The 26,685-nt window shown below is 44.6% G+C and overlaps 1 protein-coding gene across 8 annotated transcripts; it reads right to left on the bottom strand.

The window, feature by feature from the left end:
• On the bottom strand, positions 1 to 26,516 carry TPM3 (tropomyosin 3). Of its 8 annotated transcripts, none has more exons than XM_029228282.1 (9): positions 26,371 to 26,516; positions 25,626 to 25,751; positions 14,659 to 14,792; positions 12,860 to 12,977; positions 12,670 to 12,740; positions 11,959 to 12,034; positions 10,480 to 10,542; positions 10,232 to 10,301; positions 1 to 665 (listed from the first exon to the last, which is right to left on the bottom strand). In XM_029228282.1, the coding sequence occupies exons 1-9, from the start codon at positions 26,482 to 26,484 to the stop codon at positions 583 to 585; spliced, it is 855 nt and encodes a 284-aa protein (XP_029084115.1). In that variant the 5' UTR covers positions 26,485 to 26,516; the 3' UTR covers positions 1 to 582. The 8 variants fall into 8 exon arrangements, with proteins under 8 accessions (XP_029084115.1, XP_029084110.1, XP_029084113.1 ...); XM_029228278.1 differs by lacking the exons at positions 1 to 665; positions 25,626 to 25,751; positions 26,371 to 26,516 and adding exons at positions 8,265 to 8,460; positions 9,197 to 9,275; positions 20,516 to 20,771; XM_029228277.1 differs by lacking the exons at positions 25,626 to 25,751; positions 26,371 to 26,516 and adding an exon at positions 20,516 to 20,771.
• Between the last annotated feature and the right edge of the window lie 169 nt (positions 26,517 to 26,685).

The following is a 26,685-nucleotide window of genomic DNA, read 5'->3' as shown; positions in this document are numbered from 1 at the left end:
TTTTTTTTTTTTTTTTTTTGGCTAACTCCTTCTGGAATCACCTTTCTAGTTTGGCGGGTACTTTTTACAGAGCAATAAGGTTTCCCAAAACGGAGTCCTCTGGGCTGTTTGGCTCTCTGTAAGGCAGGCCCATACCTTTTCCCCCTCCTCTACGGAGAGGGCAATATGCATTAAGCTGAAAAGTTACCTTCCAAAAGTGAGAAAGGGATTAGACTGCTGCTTCAGAACTATGGAATTATCTGGAATGTTTTACAAATGGCTGCTACGTCAACAACAACAGAAAAGGTAATTACAAAATGTGTACATCACAACATGCTTTTAAAGACACTTAGCATTGTGCTCACATTCCCTTAAACGTTGTTCCCAAAGGTGCTCAGCCTCTAGCCCAAATGGAATCTCTGGGGAGAGGCAGAGACAGTTTGGCGAAAAGGACACAGGGGTGGGGGTGGGAGAGGTGGCGAAAGGAGAAAGCAGCCTTCCAGTTAAAGGTCAGCCCTCAGTTTAAAGGTCAGCTTCGGGCAGGCTGGCCTCAGCGGAGTCGGGTCAGAGGGAGGAGCAGCGGCAGGATGGGACTGGGGTGCTCTACATCTCATTCAGGTCAAGCAGAGTCTGGTCCAGCATCCTTTGTGTACAGAGGTGCTCCTCTTTGGTGCATTTCAGTTTATCTAATGGGGGTAAAGGAGAGATGTTATAAAAACTAGAAGTAAATTTCAAGGTCTACCCACTCTTAGAATTGCTCCTGTTGCAGAGAAACTGCAGACTAATAAAGCAGCTGCCTTCTCAGCCACAGAAGTGAGCTATTGCATCACTCGGTTTTGCAGGGCCTCAGGCTTGCCTACTGAAGTTACAGGTGTTGCTGTACTTCTGGGGGAGGGAGCTGGGGACCTTATCAGTCATTTCCTCTCCTCCCCACACCCAACCAAGGCTTTCAGCTTTCAGTCACTGAAGGAGGTGGCCTTAAACACCAGCCATCCACTCTTCTAGTCTCTGCCCACAGGACAACACCTACTCGAAATAGCTCGCTGGAGCTTGACACATTGAGAACAAGGATGGGCATATTTCTACCAGTAGAAACAGCAGAACCTCAACTTGAAAAGAGTACAGGAGGATCCTCATGCACTACAGGCTTTCCTTAACAAGTAGAGAGGAAAGGAATAACTAGTGGGATAAATAAAAGAACCCCCATAGCTAAGTCAGAGAATCTCAAAAGAAAACAAAGTCAAGAATACTACAAAACATCCTTGTAAGCAAACCCTTAACAGATTTTTGCAGAGCTATTCTTCAGAACTAGCCTGTGACATAGTTACTTACAATTAAACATAATACCAGGAAAAAGCAGCAAGAGGAAAAATGTCAGGAAGAAAACCAGCAGCTGAACATCACGGAGAATCAAAGCTTCCCAGCAAGTAAACCACTCACTGCTCTAGGGAGGTGGGGAAAATACCCTTCAACTCAGAAAAGGGGATGGCAACGCAGACCTATTCATATCCCACACCCCTTTCTTTCCCTTCCCTTTTTTCTACCCGGTCAGAAGGGCCCATCCCTGGGCCTGCAGACGAAGCAGTTACAACATCTTGTCAAGTCAGTCCTTTTATTGTTAGAAAACATCCATGCAAGGGAACATATCCTACAGTCAGTGCACAAGTGAAAAAGCAGCAAGTAAAGGTGGAAAACAGAAAACTCTCCCAGGTTTTCTCACTATCTCTCAGGTCCCTCCTTTCATCACCCACAATCTCTTGAAAAAGGACAGAAAGGCAGTATTAATCTTAACTGTTCCCACTTTACAGTGCAGTTAGGAAGTCGACACTATTCTAACTGTCCCAACTAAAAAGAAATTTGCTTAGGGCAAAATAATAACTTTTAAAAGACAATCAGCTTTTTGCTGGGGTCCAGGTCAGTGGTGTGAGCCGTAAGCTCGGTTTAATGGGCATCAGTGAGCCCTGCCCATCAGTCACACAGATCATGCAGCGTTAGCTTCAGCTCATTAGAAAGCAGGCGGTTTCGCTCAAGTTGGCTGTAGAGACGCTCTGCAGCAGCAATGGAGAGGAGAGAAAACAAGAGAAGGAGAGGAAAAAGAGGAGGAGAAAGAGAAAAAGGGAAGGTTAGTAGAGTACCAGAAGTAAATTTTGAGACTTTTAACTACCTGGTATACATAACATGTATCTGTAAGGCAGGATGGATGCGAGGAGGATTAGGTCAGTTGGTGGAAAGACCAACAGAGGAATAAAATAAAAAATGCAGACTGACAAGTTGAAAGAATGACATTTTGAGGGAGAAAAGTATCTCCTTCACTGTATTTATTCCCTGGGTTGAGAAACTGAGACAAGTGAAACACGGCAAAGGAAGGAATACACCTGGCTTATAAGAAATACATTTATAATAATCGGGGTCTGTAAGGAACCAGAGTGAATGGCTGAACATTTTTCTGTAAAAGCATTCAGTACAGTATTATGAATGGGAGACTGGGATAAATATCCCTACACTCACTCAATCCTGTACTTTCTAATGCTTCTTGTTGTAGGTGTTGGGTGACAGGCCCATCATAGTGGCACAGCGAATCAAAACCCAACTTCACCTTTTCTAAAAGAACCCCAAACCTGTCCGAGCCAAGTGTGTCCAGCCAGCCCCAGGTAAGGTGAATTACAGGTACAAGCCAATCAAGACTATCCTGTTTCTCCAGCCTCACTGGCAGCTTGGGGGGATCATGTGATCCAGTTTTGGCCAATGAGATGTAGGGGGTAGTCTGTCAGGGGCTTCCAGAAAAACTTTAGCTTTCTTTCTTGCCTTGAACATGGATGTGATGACTAGAGTTGCAAATTTCAACCTTAAAAGAAAGGGCCGTGAGAATCACAGAAATCCCAACTATATCAGGCCACAGTTGCTCAAATCAAGACTTTTTATTATGAGAGAAAAATAAATCCCATATTTATTTAAGCTGCTATTAAGATGTTTCTTATAACCAAAAGCGTTCCTGATACAAGTAATTAAGCGCTCAAATCCCCTGGCTTTATCTGGATTTTCTACTTGGAGCACATCTTAAAGAGGTGTAGAGTGGTGATCGTTTTGCAATGCATAGAAATATCAAATCACTATGTTGTGCACCAGGAACTAACGTAGTGTTGTAGGTCAATTATACTTCAACAAACAAAGCCATAGAAAAGAGATCAGAGTTGTGGTTACCAGAGGTGGGAAGTGGGGGAAGGGGGAATGGGATGAAGGTAGTCAAAAGGTATAAACTTCCAGTTATAAGATAAAGAAGTACCAGGGATGAAATGTACAACATAATATAATTAATACTGCTGTATGTTATACATGAAAGGTGTTAAGAAAGTCATCCTAAGAGTTCTCATCACAAGAAAAAAAATTTTTTTTAATAAATAAAAAAGAGGAGGTAGAGAGAATCCAAATCCATGTGACCAACACAGAGGTAATGGCAATTGGAGATGGATCTTCCTAGTCTACTCCTAATGTCAGCCTCTCGCGTTCATAAACAAGTTTCTTTCTATGTTTTACAGTCTGTTTCAAAATGGTCTCAGGACTTCAATATGAAAAAGACTTTTCTGCCTTGCATCTGTGGGCTGACTGTGGGCATTGCTCAGGTACCTTGCCTTCTGGGCTGAGGTTTTCCCAGTTCCACCTGGAAGCTGGGGGCCAGTATGTTTCCAATAATACTTGTCACTCTGTGTACCCAATCAAAACAGAAAGCATATATGTACAAAAAGATCCTGGGTGGAATAACCAAAAAACAAGAGTTGTATTAAGGGGCAGAATTGGAGGGAATTTTTTAAATTGCACTTCCGACCAAACCAGTATCTCAATAGGAGGAATACTGCCCCTCCCCTCCGCTAGAGGGGAATTTAGAAATGTGTAATTGTCACAATAACTGGAGGGCCCTACAGATATTTATTGGGCAGGGGACAGCAATAAATAGGATTGTTCTGTATATCCCAGAATTATCCTGGCTTAAAGGACTAAAGTTCATCATTGAGAAACACTGTACTAGTCTATACTAGTCCATGAGGCCTGGGATTCAACCTGTCTTATTCACTGGGGCAACTCTGACAAACAGCAGGGGTTCAAATTATGTTTAACTCTCATTTCTTGAACTTTCTGGTGTTATATTACATATAAAGACCATATGCAACCTGACTGATCCATAGCATCTATATCCAAGTTAGTCAGTGTGACTCCCACATCCTTCTTGGGAAAGAAGGGTGTTATCAGGATCATATCCCTAAAAACAGCCAGTTCAATGAGGGTTTTGTTCCACTTAGGGAAGAAATAAAGAGACAGAGAAGAAGTGGGAGCATTTTATTGCCTAATTAAATCCCAGAACTTATAGTTCCTTAAGAATTGCAGAAGGTCAGAAAGATAAATGTGGTTGTTCTCTCACCTTGAACTTAGTAATAAGTAAGGTTTCTAACTCTGTTATTTCTAGTAACTAGAAATTCAGGACCAGACACTAGTTCATTAAAGTTCTTGGTTCCCTGATAAGAGTAAATGAAACAAACAAAAAAACAAGCCAGAGAATCCCCATTTGATCTGATTTTCCTTTCAGGGAATAACCCCATGGATGCTACACATCCTTCACTGGTCTGAATCAGGTCAATTTCATTCTGTAACAGGAAAAGGAAAAAGGGTGTGGGCGCCTGGGGTAAAGGGAACTCTATCAGTTTTAAAGCCTCAAAGTTCAAGGAATGAGGTAGAAAAAACAGATTTTGCTCTTTTATGTTTTTTTAAAACTCCCCCCTCATGTTAAGGCTAAGGAGTATTCAATATGTGAATGGAAGAAACTGGGTGTGACTAAGACAAGGTTGCCTAACATAACAGGTCAGTTCCACCCATCAGGTAACTTGGGGTCCAATCACATTTTGTTTTATTCCTCATCCCAACAACAGTAATGAGGAAGGGAAGAATGGACTCCAACACAACAGCCTGTGGTTCTTTCTTAGAAATTAAGATGAGGAGAGAAAGTTAAGAGATGAAGCACTTTGCTCTGAGATTACCAATGATGCTTCACCCCATTTCCACAGCTAGTCCTGGCTCAAGTAACATAGGATGGTTTCTATAAGGATACAAAGCATTAAACAAAAGAGTGAATTTATCATGGTACAGTATTGCAAATTTCACTCTGCTACCCTGGCTTCTTGGTCTCTATCCTTGCTCACACGAGTCATGCCATGGGGAAAGACAGGAGCTACCAAAGTATAACACCTCATTTTTCTTCTAATCTCTCTCTACTCTCTCTTCTTTCCTTTGTAAGAAGCCTTTCTCTGTACCAAAGTCAACTCCTTCTGCCTATATACTAAAACATCTAGAATTGTACTATCCAATGAATGCAGCAGCCACTAGCCACATGTGTCTAATTAAATTTAGATGAACTAAGAGTAAATAAAATGAGAATTTAGCTTCTGGGCCACACTGAGTGTTCAACAGCCACATGTGGCTAGTGGCTACTATACTGGAAATCACTGCCAAAAGTTCTGTTGGACTTTGTATAGACTATAGACTATACTTCGTGCCTTTATTTTCTTTCCACCAATTCACTCTTCTGTTCCTTGAAATATGGCTCCTCTCCTTGTCCTTAATGTCCAGTATATACCCTCAGATTAATAAAACATCAGTGACAATGTCCTATTTTCAGTTATCTTCCTTCTATATCTGAAGTTGAGAATCACTGGAAATCACCCAGCCTTGAAGTTTTTAAAGTATCAAAGTTACTCGTTCTCCTTCTATCCCTCCAACCAATTCCACTTGGCTTCGTCCTCTACACAGATTTTCCTCTGCCTATGTTTTTCTTTTTATATTTGCAATTGTCTTTTAGGGTTCAAATTTACTTCCATGGCCTAAACTGCCTGCCAACCTCATGGATTCCTAAATCTCTCATATCAATTTCTCCCCCTCAAGTCTTAGGATTTTGTTTTCATCTTGGATACCTGCCAGTTTTTCAGACTTATATTCTTCTCTACTTTCCCGTGCCTCCCCAAACCAAGACCACGTGACCTCTCTACACCTTTAATACTACCATTTTCCTAGGCTCCAAGTCAGTCATCCTTGACACTTCCTTCTTGCATTTAGTGACCAGGCCCTTCACAATGCCCAGGTTTAGCACCATCCCCTACTACCACTACTCTAGTTCAGATTATTATCTCTGGGAAACTGCAACAACCTAACCCAGTTATTTCCTAAAGTGTGCTACAGTCACTGCTAGTGATATGCGAGAAGACTGCAGACAGTATACATTTGTGAACTTAAAAAAAATGTATCAGCTGTATTATTTTAATGTGCATTAGAAAAAAACACTAGCACACGTCAAAACTTTTGATTTCAAATTAGAATTTTGTAGCATAAGAAGAAATCTGAAAAGAAGTAAATTAAAAAAATAATGTAGGTTGCATGTGAATATGGCAAAAGCCATCAAAAGTGGTATGCAGGGCTTCCCTGGTAGCGCAGTGGTTGAGAGTCCGCCTGCCGATGCAGGGGACACGGGTTCGTGCCCCGGTCCAGGAAGATCCCACATGCCGCGGAGCGGCTAGGCCCGTGAGCCATGGCCGCTAAGCCTGCACGTCCGGAGCCTGTGCTCCGCAACGGGAGAGGCCGCAACAGTGAGAGGCCCGCGTACCGCAAAAAAAAAAAAGTGGTATGCAAATGAATGAAATTTGGGAATCACTGTCTTAATGGATCACTTTGATAATCTGCCCTTCTAACATATTAGTAGTTGCCAAATTAACTCTTCTTATATGCTACTCAGAACATATCCTTGTTCAAAATCTCCAGTGGCACCCCCATTACCTACAAAATTAAAACTCCCCAGCCTGATACAGCACATACCTGTTCCCTACTGTAACTAAATGGTTATAGCTCTGGTGTCCTTCCCAACTCTATGCTTTTATTCTTTTGCTTCTCTTTAATGAAGATACTCAATATCCACTTTCCTTCAACCAGATTCTGGTTGTCAAAATCCAATCTTTTGGAATCCAATAAAAATGAAGAGGAAAATTTTAACATGTTTATTAAGTACCTTTTACGTGCATCCTATCATGAGACTTTCTTAATCATCTCCACTGCAATCAACCTCTTCCCCGTCTCTGAACTCCCACAAAACTTCATTATTTGGGGCACATATCACACATCATCTTTAGTTTTATACATATGTTCTCTCTCCTACTGGATTCTGAGCAACCTGAGAGTAGGGATGATGCCTCCGTCTTTGGTTATTTCTGTCCCCACCTTAATACCCTGTGCCTAAATTAACAATAACTTAACCTGCACCTTAATCACAAAGGCTGTGTGGCAAAAAGAAATGGTATAGACAGAAAGAAACCTGAATTTGATGAGACCCAAAGTTTTAAAGTAGGGAAAACCTCTCTACCTGGCTGTATCTGTTTAAAAGAAAGGCAAGTTTTAAATATATACTCCACTGAGAAACTGAAATACTAAGTGAACAATACTTAGGTGCTTAGATAAGTACAACCGATGACTATACTACCCAGATTCAACTATCTCTGCTGTGTAAATTAGCGTAGGAATTTCCAAAAGGTTGATATTTAATTCTACAACATAAACTAGGAACAATCTTACTAGAAGCAATTAACCATATTTATGCATGTAATAAATTACTACCTTGTGTATAATATTTGAAATATGCATGATTTTTATTTTTCCAGTAACAGTCATTTATCACTTGTCTTATATCCCGGTAGCACATACTAGCAGGCAAATGGTAGTGAGCCTCAAGTATGTAAGAAAGGTTTAAAGAAAACATAAAACTGCTGGAAATTCTACCTATTATGTATTTCCTGTGACTTGGGATAATATAATTAGTCAATTTTAGTGGTAACATATTTGGGTTCATTGGGTATTCCAAGGATGCACCAGTTGAACCACTGGTAAAACGGTAGAGAATATATATTGGGAGGTACTTCTGTGGTCTCTCAAAGGAGGAGAACCTAAAGAGAAGACAAACATTCCAGAAGGGATGATTTAAGAACCTGGAAGTAAAGGACTTAGATGATCTTATTCAGCTTGAGTGTAAGACTAGAGCTCCTATTCTAAGGAACTTCTCCTAGTCCACCACTCTGATAGATTCAGATCAGTTGAATTTAAATGTCAAGAAAAAATAGACACACACAAAAGTGGCTTTGATTATATAAGTCAGAGGAGGGAGAGCCTACAATAGCTGCTCCCCACATTACACCCCCAAGGCTCCTTTTTAGGGACAGCAGCAGCTTTGTCAATGACACAAATGCAGGGTGGCATGAGGCTTCCAGCAGCTTAACATTTTAATTTGGGGTGAGGGGTGGAAGAGAATACATAAGTTGCTTTGTGGTCCCCCCGCCCATCCTAATGCCTTGGGGGTCAGCCAGGCTGACCCAAATGGAATCCAGAGCGAGAGTGGGGCGTTGGGTTCCCCGAGGAAAGGGGGCAGATCCAGAACAGAGCAGAAACGGTGATAATTATCTGTGTGAAAAAGTAAGGAGACTCTAGGTGAGAAGGACTAGCATCAATCTAGACAGCAATCTGGGAGACAGGAAGAGGAGAAAAAGGAAGAGGTGGCAGTAGGAACGATAAAAGAGAGCCAGACACTACAGCCTGAGTTATTTGGCTTCTTTTCAGGGTTAGTGGGAAAAAGGCAGATTAGCATCAAGGATCAGGGATCCACAGCAAACAGATAAAGTCCCCAACAACTCATTTTGGTGCTTTTTACTACCTGGCTTGCTCTGGGACTCAGCTCGATTTTTAGGTGAATTTGGTATTTCCAATCATGGGTGTTTCCCCTAAACTTTAATATCAGGGCATCACATACACCCATGAAGTCTGAGTTTTGTTGTAAGACGCTAGGGCCCAAGTCACTGGCTCTCTGGGCTCTAGTTCCTTAAATTATATGATGACATGATTCTATCTTCATCAGTAGCCCTTCTGAGACTAAATTTGAGAAACAGAAAAATCCTGGTGTCATAATGAAGGGACTACGAATAAAAAATACAAAAATTACACGTAGATCAGGGTGCTACCACTGATCCAGGATTAAATGCCTCCCCAGCTTTTGCCAACAAGTAACCAGCACCAGTGTTTTAAAGATAAGAGTGGAGATTCTAGTTTTCAGAAGACAAAACCAGAGCACACTATGCACAGCCTACACCCCCACCCACCCACAAGCCAAGGTCCCAGCCCCACTCTGCTGTCAGATAGTTACATAGAGGTCATGTCATTGAGGGCGTGGTCCAGCTCCTCGCTAATGGCCTTGTACTTCAGTTTCTGGGCATAGAGCTCATCTGGACAGGCACAGGAACCACAAGGAGGAATGAGGGGACAGATAAAAGGTATCAGAAGCAGATGAAGAGAGGGAATCATTAGAAATTAGGGAAAGTGTGACCATGGGTCTAATCCCACAGTTAGGAGAACATTTATCCTGGTTGCCATGACTGGCCATTTTCAGATCCACTGTCCCCAGGACCAACGGGACTTCTTGACGCCTCTAATCAACTGCAGTAAAGGTTGAGAACCTGGGCATAGTCAAGACTAGAAATTCCAATCACCAAAGGCACTCAAGAGGATACCACTCCCACCCAGTTAACCCAATTCTTAGCAGTGATAATGCTGAATTTAACATAGAAAAAGGAGAAAATACACATTAACATTCAGACACTTCTTCTTTACCTACCCATCGTGACCAATATTGTTGGCCCCTTTGCTCTACAGGTCGCCTCCGCAAAACTCTCCCAAAGAATATCCTGCTACCCAGAGTGTACCAAAGGAGCATATCTCAGAGTTCTCAGAGCAAAGTACAAACTTTCCCTTGTTAGGGTAGATGCAGTTGCCAAATTATGGGGGCACGAAGTATTTAGAAAGCCCCTGGCATTGGTCAGGTCTGAGAAGTGGTCATTCCACTGCTGCATCTCTTGGTGAGGTCCCCCACAACTTGAGTGGTGAACAAGATTGCCAAAAGTAGCCATGGGGTGACATGGAGGTACACGCTATTACCAGTCTCCTCCAAGGGAAGGATGCAAATTCCAGAATATTAGGTAAAGTCTTATTACAGGAAGAGTAAGTGTAAAAATCCACTTCCAGGATTTGACCCACTTCACCTAGCTGTGGCACAGGGCAGGGCGTAGGATGCATGCCAAGTCATTACCAACTCCCTTTGGTGTACAGGGGAAGAGGCTAACGGTCAAAGGGCAAGGTCATCCTCTAGATTTCTTTATTTTAATCCCTCACCCAGGCTCCATACCTTCCAAATCATCAATTGTCTTTTCCAGCTTGGCTACCGATCTCTCAGCAAACTCAGCACGGGTCTCTGCCTGGGAGAAACATGAAATCAGTCAGAATCAGAGATGAGTAAGACAGAGAAGGATCTCTACTTCTTCCACCTTCTACTTCTATACCTTTCAGAACCAAAGCCAGCTAGCCTAAGTCTACATTAATGCCTTACATGCCTCTAAATGTTTTGGGTCCTTCCTTATAATCCCCTCAGCTCACCTCCTTGAGTTTATCAGTAAGAATCTTTATCTCTTCCTCATATTTGTCTTCTTTTAGAGAGTACTGTAAGAGAAGTAGAATAAACATTTCAGAATAGAAATTACTCACACAGACAATACCCCCCTCCTGACATTTACTTTTACACTGAACATCCTCTTGGATTTAATGTGCTGAATGATCCATGAGAAAGAGCAAGGCCGTTTTGGGACAACAGTCCTTAAAATCCATAAATCAATGTCCTTAGAGCCATGATACCCTCAGAATCCTCCAGGACCTTTATTTATTTTTAAATTTTTTTTATTTTTGGCAGAGTGGCATGCAGAATCTTAGTTCCCCGACCAGGGATCGAACCTGTGCCCCCGGAATTGGGAGCATGGAGTCTTAACCACCAGGCCACCACAGAAGTCCCCAGGACCTTTATTTTTTAAATGGACCTAAGCTTTGATCTTATTCAGATCAACGCAGGAAGGTATTCTTCCTGCCTCCAGGTTAATGAGTATGTGTGGTGACACCCTGACGCCACATGGCTGAAAGAGTCCCACAAGAAGATAAAGTCAAGTCATCTGTCTTGATTGCTCATTAGGTCTCAGATCTGATACAATTTGTTGTCCCCTTCTGTCAGCATAGCAGTATCAGCCAGAGGAGAACATGACCCCAGTCACCTGAGACCAAGAAGTCATTTTAACTACAGCAATCAAAGTGCACAGGAATTAGCATTAAACCCAGAATCTGGAGAGAGTAGGTGGATACTTCTCACTGGATTATATAAGGAATGGGTTTCTCCAGTCTTTCATCAAGGGCAGGGCTGGGCCCAGGCCCCAAAGCCTGTCACTTTTACAAACCAGCCCCTACCTTCTCCGCCTGAGCCTCAAGAGACTTGAGGTTGTTGGTGACATTCTTCAGCTCCTCCTCCAGCTCAGAACACTTACTGTGAATATTTTAAATACCGCAGGAAAGGAAAGGGGAAGAAGAGAATAAAAAAAAAGGAGAGAGACACACAGACATGAATTGTACCTATATGTAGAGAGAGTTGGAAGGCACACTGGGGAAAAGAGAAGTTCCCAGGTAATCTGAGCAAGCATCAACCCTCCTCCCTCTACCATAGAATATATCAGGAGCTGGACCCTCCTGGGCTGGGACTCAGAATGTTTGGATACTAATAAAGAAAACACTTGACAGAAATCACTACCAGGAACAAATCATAACTGCTACCTGGGGTGGAGGTGGGAACGGATGCCCAACCCAAATAGTCCCCAAAATCACCCAAGGGAAGATGAGACCCTGTGGAGAGGCAGTGAAGCAATTAGGAAAGAAGAGATGAAAGATGCCAAGTAAGTGGAGAGGAATGGAGCATTCCATGAAGAGATGAAAAAGCACTCAACAAATCAACCAGTGGAGGGGAGGCAGCTGCAAAACAAAACAAAACCAAACAAAACCACACCATATGTATAACCTCTCTGTGGGTTCAATGGTTAGTACCTTTTCTTCAGCAGCACTCAGACACTTCAGGTTCTGGTCCATCAGTCTGATCTGCTCATCCATCTCTCGGCAACGGCTGTTAGTGATAGTCACAGGGATCGCACAAGCCAGGTTGTGGGGAGGGAGAAAGGTCAAAAAGGAACACAGCAAGGAAACAAGCAGCAAAATGGGAAAAAAAATTAAAAAATCAAAAAATGGGAAGAAAACATCACCATGGTCATGATATGTCACGTCTAGGAGAGGGGAATGCAAGGGAAGCACAAATAAATATGCATCAGCACGGACTTTGTTAAACAAGGCCCAGAAGGTGCCAACAGGGGAGCAGGCCATGTCTGCCTTTGCCCTAAAGTTCCCCAGCAGCCTGGCAAAGTGGTAAAAACAGAGACAGATCTTAAGTCGGCACAGCAACTTCAATGCCTCAAGGAGAAGCAGAACCCAGTTGGGCGTGCCGGTTAACAGTTCACCGTTTTTTTAGGTTTCATTTTCTTCTCAATGAAGAAGCCTCATTTGTCACTTGTCACTAGTTAAGAGAGTAAGAAAGCCCAAAGCCATTCTTAAGCCTTAAAAAAAAAAAAAAGCATTCTAGATGACTCCCACTCTCGAGGTCCTGTTTAACAAGGTTGAAGGAATGCTAGTTTATTCACATTAGTGCCCAAGCCAAAGGGGAAGGAACAGAATGGTATGGCAAGATTTGGGGAGCAAGATACTCACGACTCTGCCAGCTCAGCTCGCTCCTCTGTGCGTTCCAAGTCTCCCTCAATAATCACCAACTTACGAGCCACCTACGGGACAAGACGCAGGTACAGCTCAGTGAAGCAAAGAAGGAGCCATTTCCCTCTCATGATTCTTTTCAGAAGCCCAATATCGCTGAAGAGAGAGGGACAAGCTAAAAGCATCTTACCTCTTCATACTTCCTATCTGCCTCTTCTGCAATGTGCTTAGCTTCTTTGAGTTGGATTTCCTGGAGTTCCATTTTTTCTTCATCTTTTAAGGCTCGGTTTTCAATAACCTTCATACCTCTGCCAGAAACAATACGGACAAATGTGGCACCAACAGCCTGGGGAGCCTGTCATCAACTCAACTCCAAGGGACCCAGAATTGCGCCTTTTAAAGCCCATTCCTCTCTGCTTGTCACTCAAAAAGAATTTCCATAGCACCCTCCGACCTTAGTTTAATTATTTTGTTTAAAACTTTCTTATAAAAATAATACTTATTAAAAAACTAAATATTTAAGTGTGTAGTCTAGCATAAAGCAAAAAGTAAGCCTCCCTAATTCTAGTCCTGCTCATCAGAAGTAATCTCTTAATTCATAATCCTTCCAGAAATGTTTTATATGCCAAAAATCTCATCTCCATTTCCCCACACCCCAAAGGAATCATACTACACACTGCTCTGCAACTGGTTTTCCTCTTTCTATACTTTGGACACTACTCTGTAATAGTACACACATAACTGTCTTATTTATTTTCACAGCTGCACTGCGTTAATGTACTCCCAACAGGGTATTTTTAATTCTGAAAGTCTTAGTTTGATCCCATCCAAGTCATCACACACCTTTGTTCTCATTTAACTCACACGTGACAAGGAGCCAATTGGCTATTTTCGACAAAAAATGAGTTGGTTCAAGGACTGTGGTTCTCAACCCTGGGCACATATTAAAATTATTGGAGGAGGGAGTTCCCTGGTGGCCTAGTGGTTAGAATTCCAGGCTTTCACTGCCAGGGCCCTGGTTCAATTCCTGGTTGGGGAACTGAGATCCTGCAAGCCTCTCAGTGTGGCCCCCCACCCCCAAAAAAATTATTGGAGGAGCTTTAAAAACATTAATGCCCAGATCTCTTTTGCAATGGATTCTAACTGATCTGGGATGGGACCCAGGCATTCTGAGAGATTATATATATATAAAATAAATTTATTTATTTATGGCTGCGTTGGGTCTTCGTTGCTACACAAGGGCTTTCTCTAGTTGCGGTGCGCGGGCTTCTCATGGCGGTGGCTTCTCTTGTTGCGGAGCACAGGCCCTAGGCACACGGACTTCAGTAGTTGTGGCATGCGGGCTCAGCAGTTGTGGCTCGCGGCCTCTACAGCACAGGCTCAGTAGTTGTGGTGCACAGGCTTAGTTGCTCCATGGCATGTGGGATCTTCCCGGACCAGGGCTCAAACCCATGTGCCTTGCATTGGCAGGCGGATTCTTAACCACTGCGCCACCAGGGAAGTCCCTGATATATTTTTTAAACTCCCCAAAGATCCCCACCACACACTCCCATGATTCCAACAGTGCAGCCAGGGTTGAGAGCTTATTAAAACACTGATTGCTGGGCTCCACCTCAAGAGTCTCTGATTCGTAGATGAGGGGTAGGGGCTGCTGAGAATTTGAGTTTCTACCAAGTTCCCAGGTGCTGCTGGTCTGGAACCTCACTTTGAGAACTGCTATGGGTGGGTGCTGTCTAAGTGGAGGTCATCCTGGTGACCCCATTTAAGGATTATTAGGTAAATTTATAGAGAAACACCAATTATAAAAGGGTCACAGGTCCAGGTAACCCCTGCTCTGTCGGTCTTCATAAGGAGAGAATATGCAGAAGGAAAGAAGATCCTATAAAAATAGGTTACGGTTTTAAAAAGCGGGTTTATAAGAAACCTGTTTGATCAGCGCCATTATGAACTTCTTTTGAAATCCACACGTCATCAGGCCCCTCTACACACCTCTCACTCTCATCAGCAGCTTTCTCAGCTTCCTCCAGCTTTTGCAGGGCAGTGGCCAGGCGCTCTTGAGCGCGGTCCAGCTCCTCTTCAACCAGCTGGATCCTACGGTTCAAGGAGGCCACCTCAGCCTCAGCCTGTGTTTAAATGAAAGAATGGGAAAAGGAAGCAGAGGCATGGTGAAAAGAAATTGAACTAATTATGACACTAAGATTGGGGTTGACTACCACCATGAGGAAGCCAGAGCCTTGCAGGGTAGAACGTGACTTAACTCAGATGCACATAAGACCTAGCAGACATGATTTTATATTCTATAATATTACATGTATTTTCCTCCCTTTCCCATCAACGAATTGCCATTTGTTCCACAGGAAAAGTGTTTTTAAAACTCAGCTCCTTGCCCAGCCCAGTGTCAGTTAATACCAGTTCAAATTCCTGAACACGCTGGTATCAGAAAAGGTAGCCAGTAAAGGGGTCCTTCTGCCTGAGCTCTGGCTTAAAGGTGTATCTCACTCTGCAGCAGCTTTCTCATAAGTGTCACATAAAGTGGAAAAATAAGAAAGGTTTCTTAAAGAGGGAATCTTGGATTATCTATTAATTTGTTGCTTAACTCAAGTTGTTAAACCTCTGATCAGCTTACCCTAACACCAGGAGGATGATTAGCTAAAAGAATAATGTTTTCCAGAAGAACCTTCCAGAACAGAAAAAGCAAAAGGATGGAATATTGGGATACCTACCTCCTACCCTTTCAACTTGCCCCCTCCTCCCACCTTTTAAAAGTTGGCTACAAGGAGCTTCTTCTGGCTAAAATTATCTGCTCTGATGGCATTACCAAAAAAACTGGGGGCAGAAGAGAATGTTTCCTTCATGCCCACCACCAACCCTCCAAATTTCTGAATTGTGACTCCTTTCTATTCCTCAAGTCATCCCTTTAGCCTAACCCTCCAGTACGGCATGACAATCCTCTCCCTGGCCTCCACCCCACAATAAAGCACAGGCTAGAGTCCAAGTAATCCCATACCTCCTCCTTGGCAATGGAATAAGAAACAAGGAAAGAAGAAGGCAGCTGCATGTGCATGAATTCTACTGGTAGAAAATCTTCCCTCCTCTGACTGCCTTTCCCCTCCCCAGACCTTTACTGGTGGCAAGTACACTGACCGCCACAACCGCACAAGAATTTAATCTGCCCTGCACACTCCCCAGTTCAGATGCTTATCCAAGTGCTTGGTAAACACGATCTCTCTTCTACAGCCCAGATTGTGCCTGAATTCTATTACCCTGATTTCCTCCTGGCAGTCAGGGGTGGGGGTAGCTAGAGAAATAATCTGGGCCACCAGCCCCTATGGGAAGGGATATAGCCCAAAACACTCCTGTTAAAGAATCAGGTAATTTGGCACAAAAATTTCCAAATACAAACATGGGAGATTCGAGGCACTGCAGGGTCTGGGGCTATATAACCACTGACCTACAGGAAAAGAAAATCAAGACATCTATATAAGCTGAAATTACTAAGAAACCATTTGTGTCTCTACTCAAAATAACACAAAGACAAGTATTCTCTGGTCCTGTCTCAGGAAACCAGATGCGCCCTAAGACAACACACATTTCGCCTCACAAGCTCAAAAAGGCTGACAGGTCAAGATTATGAGAACGAGTCTGCCTATCAGCCAAGAACTATGCAACACTGCCAGTACAATGATTTATCCCACCCCACTCCCTTCAGATGCCTAGAACTAAAGAAAAAAAAAAAAAGGGAACAACATCAAACCCAGATTTGAAGGAAGCTCATGAAATCTATGTCCCCACCCAGCTCACCAGAAGTTACCCAAATGAAGTAAAGATAACAGGCTATGGGGGTGGGGGTGTACAGTTTCCATGACAACAAGCTGGCTCAGGGCAGTTTCTCCCACAAATCAGCATTTACAATAGAATTCTTCGCAAGGCTGAAAAGGGAGGAGGAGAAAACACATCTTGATGCCCTAACTAGAGCATGCGCACATTGAACAAGCCTGTACCAAAAACAGAACCCAGGATGGGAGTCCCAGCAAGAGCTTTGGAGACCCCGGTGGGGAGGGAAGGGAGGAGGGCAGTCACTATCCTCTTTTTTCTCCTCCCACAGAGGATCAGTTTTCTTTACAATGAAACAAAAGCTTGCAAAATCAAGATCTGTTTAATGTTTAAAGGAACAAGGGAAGACACCTACCTGACTTTTCCTTCCAGCCAGAACCTATGCACAATGCCTATCCCTTTCAGGTCAATCAAGTGGTACCAAGAGACTGAGTGGGACTAACTTCTGCAGATGAGAATGGGAAACATGGCCCTGGGAAACATTAACTTTATATGCTCTTCTGTCACCCTAGGTTTAGCACGCCTAGATGTGGTTTTGATCTTTCAGCTTGCCCACCTCTGCCCAGCTTGGAGGTACACTGTGAGGTCCTTCCTTCAGGTAATAATAGGATTCTCCATTACCCAAGAAGCAAAAATCCCAAGGCCGGAGAGGGGAACACAGCAGCGATTCAGTCATATCAGAAGATGGCTGACAACAGCTTCAGCTATGAAATGAGTTTGGTTTAAATGCTACCATCCTCCACACTGAAGAGATTCCCCAAGCACACTATACCCATCAAGGCAAGAAACGGACAGGGGACTGGTGTTCAGAGGCAGATCAGGGTCAAGGACAGAAGGGGATTAGCCTATATCTGGCATTCTGCCACTCTGGGGTTTCTCTTTTTAGACAAAAGCCACAGATGAAATTCAAAGGAAAAGAGTAATGAAAAAGTTAGGATTGAGCCCTGTGAGTAATGGACTGCCCCAGTTCACTGTGTTCACAAATATATCTACCCAGGGAGATACTGTGTCCTTGGGGACTTTAAATTTCATCAAGGGGCAGGAAAGTTGGAAGGAAGGAAGCAGAGTTATCTGTCCCAGAGTAAACAAAGGTGGAGTCTAAGCAGAGGCACTCAGAGCAAAGGGCTATTTGGCTCTCCCCTATGAGTATGTGCTCTAGTATGAAGGTAAGAGAAAGGTACTCAGTGGGAAAGCAAACCTAAACCAAAGAAAGGTGATAAAGCCAGTTGCTTACTGCACCAGGCCCTATGAACAGGAGAGAGCCACACAACAGCCAGACATTCTAACCACGGCCACCCACCCCCTGCAGATTAGGCATTTGGGAATAAGGCCACAACTGAAACTGCTAGTCAAAGCCCACTCGCTCCCTCAGTAGTATTCCTAAATTTTTTACACCAGGAAAAAAAAGAGACAGAGAGAGAAATACCCGCGGAAGTTAGGAGACAGGTATTAACAACAAATAAGGTGAACTGTACACTTAAAAACGGTTAAAATGGTAAATACTTACCATTGTGTATTTTTACCACAACACACACACACAGAGAAGGAAAAACACTGCATTTAAATATTATGTTGCAGTCTGTTTCAGTTTCGCAAAAAGTGCAAAGGAGATTCAAAATCAAAAGTGGATTTGACAAGGTGCTACATTATAAAAGGTCAATCTCCAGGCCAAGAGCAGAAAAGACAGATGTATTCCAGAACTCGGTCTCTGCTTTGGACTCATCCAGCTTCCCAACAAGGGTTGGATGTTCACACAAAGCAACCAGAAAAGGAATTAAGTGACAATCCCACTAACAGCATGCGATACCATCAGGGAGTGCAGAGCTTCCAGCTCCAGGAGGGAGGAGCCTGCAAAACCCACATTCCAGAATGCCCTAAGAGGATAACAGACAGTTCAAGCACCACTCCCCTCCCTTCCCACAGGTGTCTCCTCAGGAGGAATTCAAAGTTCACTAGAGCAGAAAGTCGAAAGATTAGGCTCCCTCAAGCTAGGGAGTAGAAGATACCGGTTTCATAAATCTTTAACACTACTTCCCCATCTGAGGGCTTTCTCACTAGATCTCACTCAGCTCAATAAGCAAATTTGGCAGGCTCTGAGGGAGAAGCTTAAGAAACATCTGAAGCTGCTCCCTCTGCTGCCTACTACCCTAGAGTCAACAAGGGTGGGGAAAAAAGGAGTTAAATTTTCCTGCAAGAAAAATTACCAAATCCTGGGGGCAGTGGGTGAGGATCCTAGGGGGAAAACAAAATCCTGGGGGCTGTTGCTGGGGGGACAACATCATCTGTCCTAGAACTATTCCTAGCATGCCCCTACTTTGAGCCTGATTCTGGAGCTCAACACACGGCTAGTTCCTTCAGGCCATCCCTGTCTTCCCCTTTAAGGGGATCTGGTCTCCAGAACAAAGGAGATGAGAAGCTGTCGCTAGTCGTAAAGAGTCACCCAGCCAGTCCATCTCACTTGAATTGATAATTAGAAGTTACGGGCATAATGAACGGAGGAAATATCCACTGAGAAATGGGTGACTGAGAAAGACAAGCTCCTAGCATTTCCATGCCCAGTTATAAAAATAAATGACTATTCTAACAATCTTTAAGTATTAACCTGGAGGGCAGCTGTTTTCCCCCTTTTCCCCCCAAAACATTAATTCTCAGCCACTCCCTGAAGGAGCAGCCAGAAAGGGGGGGGGGAACTTACCAAGGGAAAGAACAACAAGGAATACCAATAAACCACAAGAGTTCTTTCACTAGGTCTTCAAATTTTAGCAACAGTTATTTTCCAGCCTCAAGATCCTCCAAAACGAAAGCCTCAACTCAGGAGATCAGCTCCACCCAATGGACTGCACCCTAGACCTTGGAAAATCTTACGGCTTACTAAAACTAGTCCACCACTTCTAAACAGAAAGCAGTTTCAAGAATCACCACTCAATCCATTAACATTTTAAGTGCCAACCTTCAGCTGAACAAATATTTATTGAACTTAAATTAAAAAAAGGACACGGTAATGGGTAATTGGCAAAGTAGCAGAGTAACATCACTTCGGAACTCATTATTTTGTCTCCATCAACCATACTGCCTAGGTCAACCAGAAACCTTGACAGAAATCGGCACTCCATCAGATTCTCTACCACATACACTCGCTTATCAGCTCTGCTTGGAAGAAGTGTTCTTAACCGGTTCAACTTGCACTCTTCACACTTCAGCAGTAAACGCCTGAATCTGGCAGAAGTTCCTGCCTTCCAGGTCACCATGGCAAGTTCTGCTGGTTCCTACATTTGCACTAACAGAGACAGTGAAGTACCGTCTCCTCCCCTCCTGCTTCACTACGACAGAGAGAGTGGGTTTAGCAGTTGCACGGGCTCCCCCTAAGAGGAAAGGGCCCCAGGACGGAGGATGGGAGGCGGTGCTGTGGCCTCAACCTCCTCCAGGGAGGGCACCGCGCTTCCTCTCAGCCGACTGCTGCCTCATTTCCTGAGCAGGAGGAGGGAGCGGAAAAGCTGCCAGCAGGCCACGCCGGGGGCTTTCCGGCGGTTCCCACCCCTCCACTCCCCACCCTTTCACAGTAAGTTTGGCTCTGCCCCCACCCAGACCAGAGAGGAATCCACCTACTCTCACCCCTAGAGCCAGAAACCTTAAACGAGAGCACAATCCCCGCCCCCCGCCACGGGGAAGTGGGGGAGGGAGAGGCCGCTGAGCCCCTCCCCTGACCGCGCCCGACTCGGAGGGACTGAATGAATGAGCAGGGAGAGAGAGGAGGAGGAGGAAGAAAACCACCCGCCAGTCCCGGTGAAGCTCAATTCCTTCAAAGGTCAAGCCTGCTCGCTCGAGCACCCAGTTCCCCCTCACCCGCTCGAGGTCCAAATGAAGCTAAGCCCCACCCGTCCTCCGAGCTCCAACTTCATCTTCGAGTATGCTGGCCCCCTAAGGACCGTGCTCCACCGCAAAAATGGAACCCACTTCTCTCCCATCTTCTCCAGCGCCTGCTCCTCCCTCACGCGCCTCGCCCTCTCCGTACCTGTTCCCGGGCCCGCCTTTCTCCCTCCACTTCCCGCTGGAGGCGCTCGGCCCTCTCCTCTGCATCATCGGCCTGCTGCTGCAGAACCTGGATCTTGCGCTTCACCGCCTCGATGGTGGTGATCCCGGCCATGGTCCCCACCCAGCCCCTGCTTGCCTTCGGGTTCCTGCCTCCTCCGCTCGGCGTTGCAGCCACTTCTCACCCTATTTCCGCCTGCTCCGCCCTGAAATACCGGAACTCACCCACCCGCCCGGATGTGACGCCACCACTGCCGCGCCCTCCCACCGCAGGCAGGCGGGAAGGCCGTCCACTGGAGGGAGACCCGCGGCTGGGAGCGAGGGGCGGGACCTCGCTGTAGCCCTAGGCGACCGCTCCCAGCCTTTCCCTCGGGCCAGCAAAGGGGGGCGGGGTTGGGAAGAGGGAAGGCTACCATGGTAACCGGAAGGCGCGTCGTGGTTAAGCCTCTCCAGTCACTGGGCAGGCTGCCCAATGGTTGGCCTGTGCGGCCTTTACACCCGCCGTTGACCCCTCACTCCCTCAGTGCTGATCCGCCACCACCTACCCGCTAGGGCACCCTGTGTCCTCTCCACAACATAAACACCCTACAAGCCTCTACTTCCACGCACCCCACAAATGCTCCAAACCCAGGTACTAAGAAAAGCCTAGACTTTCTGGGTCTCATCTTCAAAAGACGATGACCTCCAGCCTCCTTTTAAAGTCTGCTCAGGTAGGTTCTCTCCCATCTCCTGAAAATCAATGAAAGAAATTAATGGGGGATGAAGAGATGGGCAGGTTGACAAAGTTCTCAATCTATTTGGCATCAGTTATGAACATAAGTGTTCTATTTAGAGTACTGGTCTTTTCCCCTGTTACTTTTGAGAGTCAATATGCACCAGTGATTTGCCAGCCTCTCCAAACCTTGAATGATTCAGGACTTGGTAATTAATCATCGCTTACAATTCCTTTTGTAGGAATTGGAAGATATCTTATGCCTCCATTTTGTCAGAAGGAATCCTCTATTACAGACTACTGTTACCAGATCCTTTGTGCAACTGCATGATATGAGCACCTGAAAAACTATAGTAATGTGGAACTCAGCCTCCATTCTCTTTTATAACTCACCAATTTCCCACCGCTCTGCTTCCAGGTACCCCAAGGAGCTATTTATGAGTTAGAAACTGCCCCTACAGACATTGCCATGCAGGATCTTTAGGAGCACAGTAGTAAAGGGCCTTGGAGATTTTACTGTTCCCTCTTATTTCTTTGTGTTCCTGCCACCTTCTCAGTAAGTAATAGTAATAAGTCTCTCCTGTGATGCAGCTCTCTTTTCCTCTGGAGAATGAGGGTGTAGAAGAGGATTTTAAATTAAGAATCCTAATCCCCAAAAAGATTGATAGGTAAGTCAGGTGCTGCACTCAATGCCTGGTTCTGAAGATACTCCCACCAGAGAGTGTGTCTTCAACTATCTCCATTTAGAAGTACTGAGCATTGAGACTATTCAGAGGAAACAGAAACAATGCAAACAATAAGTAATTTGCTTGATAGAGTTACCTGTACACTCTGATTACCCCACCCCCACCCCAGGAATTGGAAAGAAAAAGCAGGGTTTGAAGCCTCAGTAAACTGCCCTGATGGCCTAAGATTTTTACAACTCTCTTTGGAGAAACCTGATGAGAGAGACTATGGAAACAAAAATGAGACTTTGTCATCTGGGTGCTGATCAGCAGGGGGCAGTATTGCGCGCGCGCGCGCGCGCGCGCGCGCACACACACACACACACACACACACACACACACACACACACACACTGCGCGTCCCCGCCCTTTGCCCTACTGAAGAATCAGAAGACCTCATCTTAAACAAACCAAAGGAGTGGTGAGAGCACCACTGCATTCCTGAGGCTGGTAGATTTTAACAGATAATCTTCTCTTGATCCCGGGAAACAGGTGGATTGACTCCTAATGACCTTTAAAAGCATGATGGATGGGCAGCAAGGGGCCCAGTGCTACTGCCTTCCTGGTAACCAACAATACAACAGTATATCAACAGGTGTATATGTCTGTCCTATCCCTCTTCTCCCCATCCCTTTCACCTCCTGTCCTTAAAAAAGGGTGTTATGACTCTCATGTCCAAACTATCACACTCTTCTTTCCCCTTATTTTACCTTCAATAGCTTCTCATTTCATCTCAGATTAAAGGAACCCTAGACATGGTTGCACTACAGTGTGAATGTTCTTACTGCCACTGACTTGTACACTTAAAAATGGTTAAAATAGCAAATTTTATGTTATGTATATATTTTCCACAATTAAAAAACAAACAAATAGGACCTTGGATGAACTCAGGGAGGAAATAAGTTTAGTCTGATCTTGCCACACCCTCACCCTTTCTTTGTTCAAGGAGTCCTGGCAAATCCTACACTTTCCAAAAAGGCTTCTCAGATAACCAGAACTCACTGTGTAAACATGCAGTTATTGACTCCCTCCTCCTTCTCTTTCCCTTATATCTACATCAAAGTAATATGCTCTGTTTACTTGTTTATTAATCTCAAGGGCAAAAGCTGAGTTGTGAACTCCCTTTGTATTAGACAGAGCACCCTCCCCTCAAAGATGCATACATTATGTTCCTGCTGACTCTGACCCTTGCTTCCTACTTTTAACCTGTTGCCTCCTCCTTATTCAGCACTTTTCCCAATTCCCATAAACACCTCACTTTCCCTCTTTGATCCGTTGAGGCAGGAGTCAGCAAACTTTTTCTGTAAAGGGCCAGACAGTAAATATTTCTGATTTTGTGGGCCATAGGGTGTGGCTACCACTCCTTTGTAGGGAGAAAGCCTGTAGACGATATGTAAATAAATGGGCATGCAATGTTCCAATAAAACTTTGTACAAAAGCAGGCTGTGGCAGGATTTACTCCACAGGTGGTAGTTTGCTGACCCCACCTTTGAGAAAAGAAACCTTTCTTCCTGGGGCTTCCCTGGTGGCGCAGTGGTTAAGAGTCCGCCTGCCAATGCAGGGGACATGGGTTTGAGCCCTGGTCCGGGAAGATTCCACATGCTATGGAGCAACTAAGCCCGTGCACCACAACTACTGAGCCTGGGCTCTAGAGCCCACGAGCCACAACTACTGAAGCCTGCGCCTAGAGCCCATGCTCTGCAACAAGAGAAGCCACTCAATGAGAGGCCTGCGTACCACAACGAAGAGTAGCCCCCGCTTTCTGCAACTAGGGAAAAGCCACCGCACAGCAACAAAGACCCAACACAGCCAAAAATAAAAAAAATTTTTTTAAAAAAAACTTTCTTCCTGTTTCCATCTTAACCCAGGACTAACAGATGTTTGCCTCTTGCCTACAACCTTCCCCTCCTATTTCTTGTTCTCCTACGTATCTCTGAGGGTACTTAATGACTGTTGGGAAAGCTAACAAGGGGGACAGAAGTTGAATGAGTTTTTTTACTCATACTTTACGTATTTAAAAGTTTTTGGTGGATTCCTATATAAATATGAGAAGTTTCTTTCAAATGAATGTACTGAGTAGACCCTGTCTAGGTGGGGGCTGACGTGTGTGTGTATGTGTAAGGACAGATAGAATTCATCCCCAGCAAATTCCTTTATCTTCCCAATGATATGGGCATATTGTTTAGAGCCTCTATGTCGTTCTTTAGCCCCCAAGATCTCAGGTTAGACTTGTTGGCTCTTTTCATTGTTCCTGGAAACACCTCCTCAAGCCCACATACTAGCTGTTTCAGTCTAAGGACTTTCTCAGAGAGTTGTTACTCAACCTCTCACAAAATTGTTATCAACCTGACATTGTGTCAGTTTGTGAAAACTTACTCCCATGCCCGTTTATTAGAACCAGAGAAATCTATCCAACTATACATAGAACCTAGGTTAGGCAACTCCAGTAGGCCATCAAGCATTTGCCCAAAGTCCTGGGATTAACCTGTGTTGTTCACAGTTTTGCAAGAAGGGAGAATTAATTAATAGTTTGCAGTGGCCTAAACTTTTGGAAACTATGAACATGTATAATGTATATGATATGCTTTGTGTCTCTGACCTCTGGCATGATATATTCAACAACCCTCACCACTTCCCCAGGCCCCTGAAAGTGGCAGAAAGCCAAAGAGGAGATCAGAAACCTAATAGCAAAGCGTTTGAATGTGAGGATCCGAAAACATTTCTGAACGGCCTACTCTGTCTCTAGCTGTTTTCCGAAACCAAATGGAATTTTAAAAAACACATGTTCCTATTTTCCTATTAACCCAGTGCTGAGAATTGACTGTATTTCCATCAATACTGGGCCATTCTTTTGTTGCTGTTAAGATTCCTATGTTACTTTTCTTCCAAAAATCTTTTTGTGTAGTCTCTCATTTATCTTTGTGGTTAACTTCCGGACTGAAGATGAAGGAAAGTGGGTGATTATGAGATAACATGAAGTGGAAAAGAGAATTTGTTTCATTTTCAAATGGGAAAATTCAGCCCTAGAGAAGCTGAGTAATTTAGTCAAGGTCACAGAATAAGGTCTGGTGGTGACAACTTTACCCCCTGAGTCCTTATTTCTATTATAGTATATCATTCTAAGATTCTCTCTGCTGCCCTATAAGCAATGTTTTCTATGGCATCTCTGTGACATAAGGGTAAATGCCCACATTGGCCAAGATAAATAAACCCATATAGGGCCAGGGTCAGTGTGACCTCCTTCGTCCCATTGTGAAATCTGAGCTGGCTTTGCTGGGCAGTTGAGAGATGAGAGTTTCCCTATTAATACACATATCTACGTGCCAATCCTTGGACACAAAAGCTAAGAATGTGGCATGGGGGAGGAGGTGGGAAAAATGATAGCAGTCTGGACTTGGAGTCCCCTACCTTTGTCCAGGTCCGGGGAAAGATAATTCAATTCCTGGATTGGGGGTAAGAAGGTGAGACTTCTACATGTCTTTAAGAAAGAAAGTATATGCCATTACAAGGGTATGCCACCATGTGGCAAAAATGTATGTGGGTATCTATGCCTATGTTCTCTGAATCCACAAGTATGTGTATGTCCAAGTGTTTAGTTATTAACATGAAGATCTACGTGTGTAGATTAACCCGTCCCCCCAGTTCTGTATACTCACATCAGCTGCTTTCTTCTCTGCCAGCTCCAGCTTCTCCTGGGCATCCTTCAAAGCTTCAGAATACTTGTCCAGCTCATCCTCTGTCCCTTTCAGCTTCTTCTGCATGGCTGCCAGCTCATCTTCCAGCTACAGAAGCCCCAAGAATCACACACAAGACATATATACACAACAGTGCAGTCTCAGACCCTAGTCTCTTGAGCCCTGAAAGACCTCTGAGCTCAGCCTCTATGTTATCATCCTCAGAGTGACACACTTTCTCCCTAGTCAGTTTCAGCCAACTGCCCCAGGAATTATGCTATGCCCTTCGCCTGTGACCTTGTAATCTCTGACCCTAAGATGACCAAGCCATGCTGGGTTTTCATTAAGACACTGGGATGGTAGATATCTTACTTAGGATGTAGATGTCCACGACTCCTTTTAAGGGAAAAGAGATGCTACATGCCAAGCTCCCACTTTTTCCTCTAGAAATCAGGGTTTTTTCCAAAACATGATCCACTCCCACTTAAATCCAGCAGACACACTGTGGCTCAGAAGGGGCCACCGATTTTCCCAAGGTCACACAGGCAGTCTGAGGTAAATACCTTAGATGTCCTCTGCCTATCCAGTGAGGCTGGGGAAGAAGAGGAGTCCCTCCCACCCAAAGGATGAGCTGGCACCAGTGGTCACTGCCTTTCCCATGAAAACTCTCTTCCATCTCACAAGTCTTGTTCACCAGCAGGTGAGAGAGACCAAGGCCAAGGCCTACCTGTTTACTTCTTTCTTCTGCCTGCTTCTGCTCAGCTTCAGCTTGCTCCGCCCGATCCAGAGCATTCTCCTTGTCCAACTTCAGCATCTGCATCTTCTTCTTGATGGCCTCCATCGTGACCAGTGGCTGTGGGGGAGCTCACCTGTGAACACTGGAGGGCTGGAGACTAGGGTAAGAAAGAAGGGGCTGCTGGCTGAGCGACTAGTTCCCCAGACTTGAGCCTTTATTTCTGCCCATGGCTCCACCTCTTGTTCCTAATATGGTCTTTCCAGCTCCCTCCGCCCCATCATTGTTCTCAGGGGAACACAGGGTGAG

Source organism: Monodon monoceros, unplaced genomic scaffold, assembly GCF_005190385.1.
Source record: "Monodon monoceros isolate NGI ecotype Baffin Bay Population unplaced genomic scaffold, NGI_Narwhal_1 Super_Scaffold_18, whole genome shotgun sequence".
In the NCBI taxonomy this organism is placed as follows: domain Eukaryota; kingdom Metazoa; phylum Chordata; class Mammalia; order Artiodactyla; family Monodontidae; genus Monodon; species Monodon monoceros.
This window is presented reverse-complemented; position numbering and strand designations above follow the sequence as displayed.